This window comes from Cololabis saira, chromosome 16, assembly GCF_033807715.1.
Source record: "Cololabis saira isolate AMF1-May2022 chromosome 16, fColSai1.1, whole genome shotgun sequence".
Lineage (NCBI taxonomy): Eukaryota > Metazoa > Chordata > Actinopteri > Beloniformes > Belonidae > Cololabis > Cololabis saira.
Window position 1 is genome coordinate 24,506,064 of NC_084602.1, and position 12,770 is coordinate 24,518,833.

The 12,770-nt window shown below is 38.8% G+C and overlaps 1 protein-coding gene across 1 annotated transcript; it reads right to left on the bottom strand.

Annotated features, from left to right (window-relative positions):
- Positions 1–516: 516 nt before the first annotated feature.
- On the bottom strand, positions 517–12,767 carry fcf1 (FCF1 rRNA-processing protein). Its single transcript, XM_061742861.1, has 8 exons — positions 12,702–12,767; positions 6,175–6,239; positions 4,966–5,037; positions 4,738–4,886; positions 4,586–4,658; positions 4,404–4,491; positions 870–964; positions 517–762 (listed from the first exon to the last, which is right to left on the bottom strand). Exons 1-8 carry the CDS (start codon positions 12,702–12,704, stop codon positions 714–716), a joined length of 594 nt encoding a protein of 197 aa, XP_061598845.1. The 5' UTR covers positions 12,705–12,767; the 3' UTR covers positions 517–713.
- Between the last annotated feature and the right edge of the window lie 3 nt (positions 12,768–12,770).

Below are 12,770 nucleotides of genomic sequence, written 5' to 3' on the forward strand. Positions count from 1 at the left end.
CAAACTTCAGAGGCATGTTATCATTTATCCTAACCTTTATTGGAATGTACATCCAAGTTTAGTTGCAGGAATCTGACGGTAACGGATGTAAGAACAAAACTGGACAAGAACAACTGTGCCACAACCACAACCAAATTCACTCTATCCGGATGGCGCAATTTAACTGGATAGTTTTTTTTTAAAGGCCGAAATGAAATTTGTTTTTAAAATGTAAGGAGTAAAAAGTACAGATAATTGCGTGAAAATGTAAGGAGTAAAAGTAAAAAGTCGTCTGAAAAATAATTACTCCAGTGAAGTATAGATAACCAAAATTTCTACTTAAGTAAGGTAAAGAAGTATTTGTACTTCGTTACTTGACACCTCTGAATATTGTGGCTAAACAAAAAAACTTTAATTTCCACATTAAATAAAGAATACGTTAATTTTGCTACTTTTTTCCACAATAAATCAGCATCAAAATTAACAGTGCTCCCAAAACTTCTTTATATAGTTCTTGAAGAAACTTGAAGATAACTGTTCAATAATTCGTTTATTTATCCAAACAGCAAACTGCAAAAACATTTTTAATGACAGAAAAAAAATTATCCAACCCATTCCCAAACTCTGCAAATTAAACTTCAAAACTTGATATTTTAAATATGAACAAAAGGGAGGAAAAAAAAGTCAACTGGAATCTTGAGTGTATTTACAGGTCCACTTCTACTGCAGCGATATTAAAACCTTGGAGCACCATAGTCGTCAGGCATCCGTTCAATGTTAAACCTGTATTTAGACAGAAAACCTTCATGAACTCATCAATTTTCATATACACACATGGCTGTACACACAAGTCTGTGGGATATTTGAGATTACACTTGTAAAATTGCTACCTGTGGTTTGAGATGTACATTATGGGCACTCCCGGGATCTTCCTCACTCTTCTCTTCAGATCTCTATCCACAGTAGCCAGGATGTAACACTTGTGCTGCAAAAAGAGTTTTCATGTAATTGACCTCTCTTTAACAACTTTATAACAGTAAAATGCTAAGCAATAAAAGTCTTGGAATTATATCACCGTACAAAAACAATTCACTGGGGTATTTCCTCTCATAAAATAAATAAATAAAGTCTGATCTACAGGCCCCACAGTAGGAAACGAATGTTATGAAAGTCATTAAACTATCATTACATAGATTTAAATCTTTGGACTGTTCATGTGTTTAATATTTTTTTTACTTTAGATACGCTATTTTTTGATTTTGGAAATGATTAGTGGAAAGTTATCAAGCTGGAATATACTTCTGCCAAGCTTCTGGAGACTAGTAATCCTGTCAATATTTCATGATATTCATAGGCATGCGTTTCCATTAGCAAATGTTTCCAGAGACTGTTGACTCACACAGTTCAATACTGTCACATTCTGACCTCTGTTCCTCACTGTCAAGACCATGCGTCAACGGTGGAAACCAGGCTCAAAATGTGTTCCCAATATTTATCAGGCTTCTTTCATGTTCTGTATAAAATCATCATTTTATTGCTTCTTTAATAGTTTTGTACCAAACAATGAGCAATCCATGTCATCCTGTACACCCCCCTAAAGGCTGAAGTTACACAGCGTCCTTCAGCGTCTATGTGCAGATGTCCAATGATAACCTCTGTGCCAAGGCGGAGATCTTCACAAGTCTGTTTTTCAGTTGGATTGTGCAAGAACTACAATCTCCATCACATCATTTTAGAGGAATGGCTAAATGTCAAAGGTGTATTCATTGTTGGTAATAATTCTTCTTTGGGGTCTGTATTTTCAATTCAGTCTTCCAGAAGTATTTGTTTTTGATTGCCCCCAACAGGAAACACTCTACTTGTCAGCTTTGAAATAATACAGAAATGAACATATGATTGAGAATAGGAATTGAGAATTGATACTAAACTGGAGCGTGTACTGGACTGGTATGAAATAAAGTGGGGTTAAGCTTCAACGCTAACAGTATCTTTATTGGTATTTATGTAACGTTATGGCAACAGAACTGCGAGCATCAGTCCATCACATTTATCTTACGGTTGAGTTTAAAATCTGGTCTCCAGTTACGGTCAATGTTTTTCAAGTTGGGCTTACTCCATCAAATGTAATGTAAAACAGACTGTTGCGTATCAGAAACTAAACCCACAAAATACTAACATATATAGCACTGTACAACCCTGAAAACTGCTTTAACAAAGTGGCTACTGCTGTTATAAAAGGTGCAGCTTCCTCCTGGCTCCAGTACTGTTGAGCTTTGCAAACATAAATATCCAAATCCCTCCACACATCATCGCATTAAGTTTAAACTCATTATTATAAAGTTATGTCTGCAGTTACTGACTTGTTGCACGGGGTTGGCAGCTGTTTTTAACTCTTAATTTATGTTTCGACAGTAACTGTAGCATTTGCAGAAGCTGAACGCCAAACATTACTCATTCCAAGATGTGGGAAAAACAGCAGAACCCCACAGAGCTGTCATTAAGTTTATTCTGAAAGACTGTCAACCCTTCCCTCCAGCAGAGTTGATTCATATGCTCTTTAGCTAGCAGATAATAATTGCCAAAGAAAAAAAATATCTAAGATATACATGTTAGCCCACATCTGAAAGAAACCAGACAGCTGTCTTGATAAAAGGATAAACAATCTTTTGTAAAGAAAACAACATTTTCCAGTCCCTTTGCAGTATTGATCACTTAGTTTTTGTCATCAGTGGATGAAAATTATCTTAAATATGTTTTATTTATATATATATATTTATATATATATATATATATATATATATATATATATATATATATATATATATATATATATATATATATATATATATATCTCATACTGCAACATTGTTAAAGGTATCTTATAAGAACAAATAAGTAGCATCCATATCAATGCCAGTACTGATAAAAGTCTGAACAATTCCATCCTACAGATTAGATCTTTGAATATGATGGTGACACAATGATTTCAGACACAACCACAATCTCTAGTCAGATCTGTAACTTGGCAAATTTTGTTCACCATCATGCATCTAGTCTCTGTTGGAACTTTAGTAGTACAAATCTCTTCACCATTAGGCTTGGGCGGTATTACGGTAATACCGTATACTGTCGGTGTCTAAAAATAGCAGTGGTATAATTTTCAATACCGTCATGAAAAAATGCAATGGACTTATTTAAGAGATAACAATTAAATATCAAATAAAAGTAATTTCATGCCTAAAAAATGTATTCTATGTCCAGTAGCACTTATGTGTGGTTGAATTTTCAGTTTTACTTAAATAGTTGAATATGTTTGAGCCTACATTTTGAGACTTTCCATAAAGTTTATGAACTTGATGTCATCACCTGACAGCGCGGAGGGGAGAGAGACGCACTGGGAGAGAGAGGGGGAGAAAGATGGCAGGTCGCGCACCGAGTGACTTGGTGTCAAAAAAGAAAACGACCTCGAACTAACAAAGTCAATAAAAACTGCAATACTAAAAAAGCTGGAGGCCAAATATGAATCTGATTCAGTGCGCAAATGAATGCGAAAGTGCACTTTCCTCGACCCTCGTTACCGCGGAGGATATGACACTGAGGATAACGCACTGGCTGAAATCAAGGCTGAATTACAGGCTGGGATAGTGAGCTTAGAGGGGCGAGCACCAGCAGCAGTGGCCGTCAGAATCCAAGAGACAGAGGATCAACCCGAACCCCCACGAAAAAAGATGTCTCTGGGAACCCTGCTGCAAAAACAACCCGCTGTAGCGGCAGGTCTACTTTTAAACGGTCTAGGAGTAAAGCCTGATTTACAGTTACGCGTTACACCAGCGCAGAGCCTACGCCGTAGGCTACGCTGTCGGTTTAACACGGAACCATAAATCAGGCTTTACCGTAATGTGAAGTGCGCCTGCCAAATCCTGTCAGCAAATCATGTGCGCTGTTGTATTTGCACTTTTTTTATAAGCTGCATTTGTTGTTAATAAAAGTTGTTAATATTAAGCATGTCATGTTGTTATTGTTCAGTAATAGTGTTTGGCATTCAGTTTCTGAACGGTGAAGGCTCAAGCCAACAGTTTGGTAATACCACTTGAGGCTTACATCATCATTTTTAATTAATCACGGTAATACCGTATACCAGGGTAAAATGTGGAGGAAGTTTGACGGTATCAAAATTTGGATACGGCCCAAGCCTATTCACCATAGCATATTTTGATTAATTATTTATTCATTTAGTTCTTTAAACTACTTTTAAGGTTACCCAAACCTAGTTTAGGAACTGTTATTCCAACATAGTGAGCTTTAGTTAACTGCTGTGTAAATATCCAAAATTTTACTCCAAATACAGTGCTTACCATTAAATGAACCCTCACGTTTCATTTCATTTTTCGATGCATGACCACCACTGTGTTTATGTATCTTACCTGTGTTACCCTTTGGACTAAACAGTCATCAGCATATGTTCCTTTGTGTGCGCATGGCAGGCGCTCAAAGCGTGGATCTTTGGCTATCCTGCAAGTAATAGTAAAACAAACATTATTACACAAAACAAAAAAATGAAAAAGGTACAAGTTCCCAGTATTAATTCATGGCTTGCTGTTTGTACCTTAGTGCAACTCGATACTTCATTCCAAGTTTCTCAATCTCAGCCATGACACAGTCGGTGATATATGGAATACCTTGATAAAAGGGTTGAGTTACTATCAAAGAAGCACGTACTGATTGAGGATAAACTCCAGAATCTTACTACAAACGTACATTTGGCGTACAGGCAATCCATCATGGACTGAACAATGTCCAGTTTGGCCTTGATGGAGAAGTTGATGAAATTGGTGTCGACTAGAACGTGGTATGGCGGGCCAAGCTGAGTGTTGTACTGGAAGAACAGGCATGATGGATACTTTGGGCTGCACAGGGAGTTCAAAGAAGACAAATCATGAACTCATCAACCTCAACAGTTAAGCATCTGTTTTGTGGCTAACTTACACTTCTCGTTCCTTAAGCTCTGAGGGATCCTTCTTCTTTCTTTCTTTTGCTTTAGCACGGTCTTTTTCTTTTCTACAAACAAACAAGGAGTTCAGTTTTGAAAATACCTTTAATAAAGTGTGGTTATATGTTGAATTAATTAGTACATTAAGCTGAACAACACAAATAAAAAAAAAAAGACAAACCAGAAATTCTAGGGATGCACAATACCTGTTGGACAGATCAATTATTGATCAATGTGGGAGGAAAATTATGTTGTTTCTATTATTCCGATAATTAATCAAACCCAATAAATAGCTCAGATGAACTCATTTTCATTTATTTAATTGCTTACTGGCAGGACCTGAGCATATGCCTGACTGGAAAAGAGATTAAAAGCAAAACATCAGAGCTAACACATCGGTGTGGTAATTTTTCTCTCTGCCAGTGTATGAAGACACTGCTGTTGTTTGCCAAGCATGTTTAGCAAGGAGATTAGAAAAGGACATAGGGGGCATAGATCAATGCCCTCATTATACTTTCAAAAACATGACTTAAAACTATAAAAAAAACACCTAACTTGTTTCTGATGCACTAAAAGTTGATTAGATATATTTCCTTGTTATTCATAAAATCCTTGAATGTTTTTGTCTATTTGCTTATAAATCATAGTTCTGTTAAACCCTTTTCTTGAGGAATGCACTTTTTGTCTGATGTGATTTGACAAATCAGTCCATTTGATCTGCAGAATTCATTTGTAATGTTTGTGTCTTTCGCTGTTGTTTTTTTGATCCCCCCCAAATATGAACTAATTGACCACAGACCTCCAGTTTAAAGTTTGAAGATATACTGCAAACAAATTCATAGTGTGCAATCAAAGTAGATTGTTGTTTCAAATACTTCACTCTGTTCGATAAGAATCATTCAAAATGTATCCAAAAAGCTGTTTATTGTTTATGAAGTACTGTGCTGCCATCATTTGAAGAGCCAGCACAGCACTATTGTTTGCTCTCGTAATTTCTCTAGAGCTTCTATTTTTTTTTCTTTTATTGTGTCTTTTAATCTTTTTATTCTCCTGGATGCACAAAATGCAATATACATGAAGATTATAGGAAATATATGGTTTGGAACTTGCAGAAGCAGTGATTTGTTGGTTTTGGCCTAAATTTGGAATATTATGCATCACTAAGAAATCCCTATAAAGGAAAAACATTAACTGTTGACACTTACATTCTGTTGTCCTTTAGATTTATCATTCTCTTCATCGCAGCAAACTTCCTTGTTTTCTGTTTCCCCTTTATTGAGAAAGATAAAAACAAAATAAAACATAGAAATCAGTTACAAAACCAAAAGTCCATAATCATGTCGTGCCTCATAGTCTAACTTTGTTGAAAAGTCAAACTCCATCAAACAGGTAAAAGATCTTTCCAGATAGTCGTTTACAGTGTTTACACACACATTTACATCAAAATCATAATCATAACTCGGGCTACAAAGGCGGTCAAAGACTATCGGGGAGAGTAATGACACAACCGAAACTTTGCGCTGCAATCACCACTTTGACCCTGAGAAATCAGAATTAAATATTACAGTAGATCCAAGAAACTGGACAATATTACACCGGTCATGAAATCGCTACAGTGAGTCCACGGATAGACTTTCAAATCTTACTGCTGGTCTACAAAGCACTGAATGGCCAAAATACATGCTTGATCTGTTAGTTCCCTATGAAGCTCCCAGACCCCTGAGCCTCATCTGGATCTGGTTTGTTGTGGTTCCCAAGAACCAGAACCAAGCAAGGTGAGGCAGCGTTCAGTTATTCTGCTCCTCACCGGTGGAACAAACTTCCTGTAGACCTGAGGTCTGCTCCAACTGTCAGCTCCTTTAAATCAGGGCTAAAAACATTACTGTTTACTGAAGCGTACTCCTAAATTAAATACTTACCTGCTGTACTCTACTGCCCTTACTTTTCAACAACTTGTGCCTTTTGTGACCTGACCTTATGCGTTACATTAACGCACATCCTAGGTCACTTTTGCACAGACTCATATCCGCTGTTGTGCCAAAAAGTGATTGCCTGCCAGAATCTGATTTCTTCTGATTTCTGGCCGCGGGAGTGCGCACAGCAGCCTGTTGAGCGATAGCGCTAAAACGTCAGATTTTCAGATTATGAAGCTCAAGAATGAGATCAAGTCATATTTAGGCAGAAACAACTTTTCATTAACTGTATTTGGCCTTCAATCAATTTTTGGCAGGGGAAAATGCCTATTTTGTGTTGTAATGGTCCTTTAAAAGAGTTAAAAGCAATCCTGTGAGCTCTAGTGTTTATATTATGAAGCTCAAGAATGAGATCAAATCATATTTAGGTAGAAACAACCTTTCATTAATTGTATTTGGCCTTCAATCAATTTTTTGCAGGTAAAAAGACACATTCTCAGGGGAGAAATCAGATTCTGGCAGGCAATAACTTTTTGGCACGACACCGGCACTTTAAAACCTCATGTTGTACATTTTCTCTCATGTTGTACATTTTCTCTTTTCAATATATATTTGCTCTTTGTATTGCACCAATCACCACAACAAGTTCCTTGTGTGTGTTTAACAAACTTCTGATTCTGATTCTTTTATTATTTTACCTCTTTTCTAATCATTTTATTTGTTATTTACTGTTTAATTGTGTCTTGCCGCTTTTAATGTTGATGTAAAGCACTTTGGATTACCATGTGTTGAATTGTGCTATACAAATAAACTTGCCTTGCCTTGATAAATGTTCATTATTATCTGGCGACGTCATGTGACACATTGCAAGCTTGTTTTTTTTCATATATATATATATATATCTTTTTAATTGGTATTTTTGGGCAATAACAAAATGTTAAAAACACAGATATCAAAATCAACCCTATCAAGTATGCAATTTTTTAAACCCCAACCCACCCACAATTGCATGGCTGTACAAAATAATATATAGATGTGCATTGTGCAGAGAGGAAAAAGAGAAAGAAGAAGAAAAAAAAACCCTACAGTACAATAATACAAAAAATAAATAAATAAATATTTGGTAGTAATAGATAATAAAGTAGCAAGGACATTAGAGGCACAGAACACAGAACACAAGGGGAACATAAAGAGATAGAGGGGGAAGAGGGGAAAGAGAGAGAGAGGGGGGGTGGGGGTTGTCCTAATAGTCCAGTCAATCTAACTCAAAAAAGGGCCCAACCCAGGAGAAATTGCAATAGTAATGTTTCATAGTTGTTATTGGTCCAAATACCCTCCTGCATCATATATTAAAAGTATACCTTCACAGATTTAGTGGAACATGCTTTTTTTTCAATGTCAAAAGCAACATTTCAACATGTTAAAGTGACCTGGTCTGGGTAAAATTCTGTTAATATAGAAGGGTCTTTGTACACCTATTTGACATGTGTAGTGTATTTTCCTAAGTTTTTGGGGTCTATCTCTCCAATAATACTAATACTAATATAATGATTTTCAGACCCTGCTCTAATATCATATACCTCATATACCCTTTTGGATATTACTAGCCCAACACCTAATTTTTTTTTTTTTTACAAAATTTACACTCAAAGTTTGTGCTAGACTGCTCCAATGGTTGTATCTGCATCTAAAATAGGTGTATCTGCATCTAAGATTGTTCCTGAGAGATATGTTTAGTCTTTACCATGACCCCCCACTGACCCCCATCAGTGGCACAAGACCCGCGGGCAGGGTGCGTGTGTGTGAATCTGGCAGAGACTGTCGTTGGGGGCTGACCTCCTGTAAGTCAGACATTTCTTTACTTCTACCACTCAGTACTATAAAACATATTTATAATCATCACCAGTTTTCATTTTTCCAGCTTAGCTTACTCTTTATGTTAGCTAGCTGTTCATATTCAGAAGTACAGATGTACGAAAGAAGTGCTGCAGTAGCACGGAAACCTGAGGTCCATGGATTCACACCAGGACACTTCATGCAATATGTTGCAGACATGTTGACCATAATATCAGAACAATTGATGGCCATGGAACATTCCATGGCATGGGAATTATTGCATGCATCACCCCCAAAATTGAACGAGCTTCAGTCATTCCACGTATCAAGGTGACAGCAAAAGACCTAGCAGATGTTGGACGCATTAACATTGTTCAATATGTACAGAAGTCTGGGGGTCTTAAAGACCTTACCTACAGTGAAATTGAAGAGCACTCTGAAGACAATAGAGAGACAGCTGCTGATACACACTGGAAGCTGTCCTTGCTGCTTGGCAAATGCTCGAGGCCTGGATGGTCTGGAATGATGAAAATGCTCAACACCGGAGATCATCCTGGTCAGTCATCAGTCATCTTCCTACCCATGATTGACATGGATCCAGGAGATCTGACTTGCATTCATTCCGCTCTCCAGTTCATTCATGATCACGCAACTCGTTACCAGGTCACTCCAATTCTAACTTTTGATCAACCACTGTGGTGGAAAGCGATGACAATTATTGAAAGTGAAGCACCTGGCAGACCACTGAAATCTATTGTTCTCCGACTTGGTAGATTCCATGTGCTCATGAGTTTCCTTGGCACAATTGGTCATTTGATGTCAGGCTCTGGATTGGAAGAAATCCTTGAATGCACCAAATACTGTGCCCAAAATGCTTGAAGGAAAATCAATTGCCAGGGCCATAAGAGGTCATTTCCTGGTTGATGGGGCACTGAACACCCTTCTGGCAGTCAAAACCTTTCAAGTAAACCTGCCCGCCCTGGCAAGCTACGCTGTTGGCTTGAAGGATGTGTCAGAGTTGACTGAAGATGGTACTATTGCGGATGAAAGTGAAAAAACACAAAATGTGACAACTCCAGATGAACCAGTTTCTGATCAGTCTGATGTAGGATCCACAGGCCATTCTAAAGATTTAAGTATGAGCTCTGCGGGTATCCACCTGCCCTCTTTGAGACAAAAACAGTGCTTCTCCCAGCGAACAAACCCCAAAATCGCAAAAGCAATATGGAACGCTGTGCCGCATGATGATGTACCAGAAAGAGACATCCTGTATGTCTTATGTCATGCTGAGTGCCAGGCTGTGTCTAATTGTTTGTTTATTGTTTTGGAATTGTGTTAACCATTTTATTTGCATGTTTTTGTTTTGTTAGTTACTGTTTGAAATGTAACCTTTTCTGTGTTTTGAGTTGACATGCAATTACCTTTTGTTTGAGTTGATTAGACACAGCTGAACACAATCAACTGAATCCTGACAGACAGCTGCAGTGGCCAATAAACCACTGCAGGCTGGCCCCCCTAGACCAATGGTGAACGAGGGGAGGGTTTCCTTCCCCTTATATATTCAAGGCAGACATTCAAGCTGGGAGATTGAACGGACGGACAGAGGCCCATGAGGGACGAGAGTTGATGAACAAGAGTGGATGGACTGACGTACAGAGGCCCATGGGGGCCCAGGTGGTTGGGGAGCCCCGGCGGACTCGGACCGGAGATCCCTGTTGGCGTGGGCCAACAGGGAGGGGGCACTGAGAGGGCACTGGAGGACAGTGAGCCCAGAAAGACTGAGACTGTTCATCTTTAACCTTTTTTAACCTTTTATGGATTGGCCATTTTAGAAACAGTTCTATTTTTAGTGACTCCCCCACCCCTGATTTTATAACTGTCTTGGAGCAATAAATGTCTGTTGCTGCACTCCTGTTTTTTTGTTGTGGGTTACTAAGCGCTGCTCACCCTCGAAAGTATTTAATTGGGGACTTGAACCACCCCTGTGACACTTAGATGGAGGGGCCCTCCTCCACCGAATACCCTGGGAGATAGGAAAGACATACGGGGCAATAGTAGATACTTACATCGTTTACATTCAAAAACATTATGGACAATCAGTGGTGATCGTGTTTGATGAGTACAGCAGCCAGCCTTCTACGAAAGATGGTGCTCACAGAAGGAGGAATCCAAAGACTGGCTGGAAGGTTTCATTCACATCAACTATGTCACTGAGTTTGAAAAAGGAGGAATTTCTGTCAAACAATGACAACAAACAATGTTTCATAAACCTGTTGGGGGAAGGACTAAAACTTGCAGGGTTTGATGTTCACAATGCTCATAGAGATGCAGATGTGCTTATAGTTCAAACAACAGGGACAGCAGCATTGAAACAAAGAACTGTCCTTGTGGGAGATGACACTGACCTCCTCATTCTTCTGCTACACTTCTATCAGCAAGGAGAGCTGTACTTCATGTCTGAACCCAGGAAGTTGCCTTCGCCAAGACGCAGGTTTTTGAACATTGGGCATGCGAGAGATGTGTTTGGTGAGGATGTTAGCAACATCTTATTTGCACATGTCATGCTTGGCTGTGATACAACATCCAGAGTGTTTGGAGTTGGGAAAGGGGTATCTTTGCGTCTGAGTCAAGAAAACGACTCATTCAGAGTACAGGCCAGCATTTTTCAAAAACAATTTGCTACCAAAGACGAAATTGCTGATGCAGGGGAAAGGGCAATGATGCTAATATACAAAGGTGGAGAGACAGATTCTCTTAATGACCTCAGGCTGAAACGTTTCTACGCTAAGGTGACTGACAGCAAAACAGCTGTCCACCCTCGCAACTTGCCACCAACATCTTCTTCTGCCAGGTTTCACAGCTTCAGAGTGTACCATCAAGTCCAGGAATGGATGGGAAACTCACTACCACCGGAGGAATGGGGCTGGAAGATCCAAGATTCATTCCTCATTCCTGTCCATTCAGACCAGAACCCTGCTCCTCAATCGTTGTTGGAGCTTGTGTGCTGTAATTACAAGTCAGGTTGTGGCACTATGCATTGCAAATGCCGTCGTCAAGGACTTGATTGCTCCCTAGCCTGTTCAGAGTGCAGAGGTGTGTGCACGAATATGTCAGCACAACATTTGGATGAGGACATAGAGTAAATATTACATGTAGGCCTACAGTCAAGCTTGGTCTCATTTGGTTTCAGTCTGTGCTGATATGTATCGTAGTTTTTATGGAAAAATATTTTACTGAGACAAATTTGGATGGTGCAGAAGATTCAATGATAATAAACCGTTTATGACCTAATTTGATTGACTTTATTTGGATTCAAAAAAGGTAATTTTAGCTTAAGGGTAGCCACAAAGGGCACATATACATTCAGAACAGGTCATTTTTGATGGTTGTATGTGAAAAAACACCATAGAAAACCAATGTGTAGACATAAATTATTTGAAAATAGCATATTCAGAAGTAGAGATGTATCATTTTTTTGTATTACGCTATGGCATGAAGGGCCCAAATTTCAACCCCTGAATTTACCTTGATCCACTAAGTATATAATGGTATACTTTTAATATAATATTTGGATGTCCCTAAGGATCACATAAAACCTTGAATGATTACTATTGCAATTTTCCCTGGGTCGAACCACAGATTGACTGGACTATAAACCCAATTCAGATTATTGCTCATCCCAATTCAATAGTTGTAGCCTATCATAATAAAGTAAAAAGGGGAGTCACAAGCTTGTTTTAAAGCTGATTTATGGTTCCGCGTTACACCAACGCAGACCCTACGCCGTACCCTACGCCGTACCCTACGCCGTACCCTACGCCGTAGGCTCTGCGTCGACTTAACGCAGAATCATAATTCAGGTTTGCTGAGCAAACTTAGCTGAAACGCAAACCTCCCGAACAACTAACACACAACATATCCCGCACAAACACACACAAACGTCGATCGGTATTGTTACTGATCTCCAGTCTGACACGACTCACCATGTTTTAAACTGCTGCTGCCTGGACGAGCTGCTTCCTCCCATGTGCGCCGAAGCCTCCGCGTCATCA

Bases quoted from the DNA above. Each gene is read 5' to 3' on its own strand.
- fcf1 (XM_061742861.1), bottom strand. The intron at 4,887-4,965 runs GTAAGTTAGCCA...CTCCCTGTGCAG, and splicing joins GAGCTTAAGGAACGAGAAGT to CCCAAAGTATCCATCATGCC. The intron at 4,492-4,585 runs GTACAAACAGCA...TATTACTTGCAG, and splicing joins AAGTATCGAGTTGCACTAAG to GATAGCCAAAGATCCACGCT.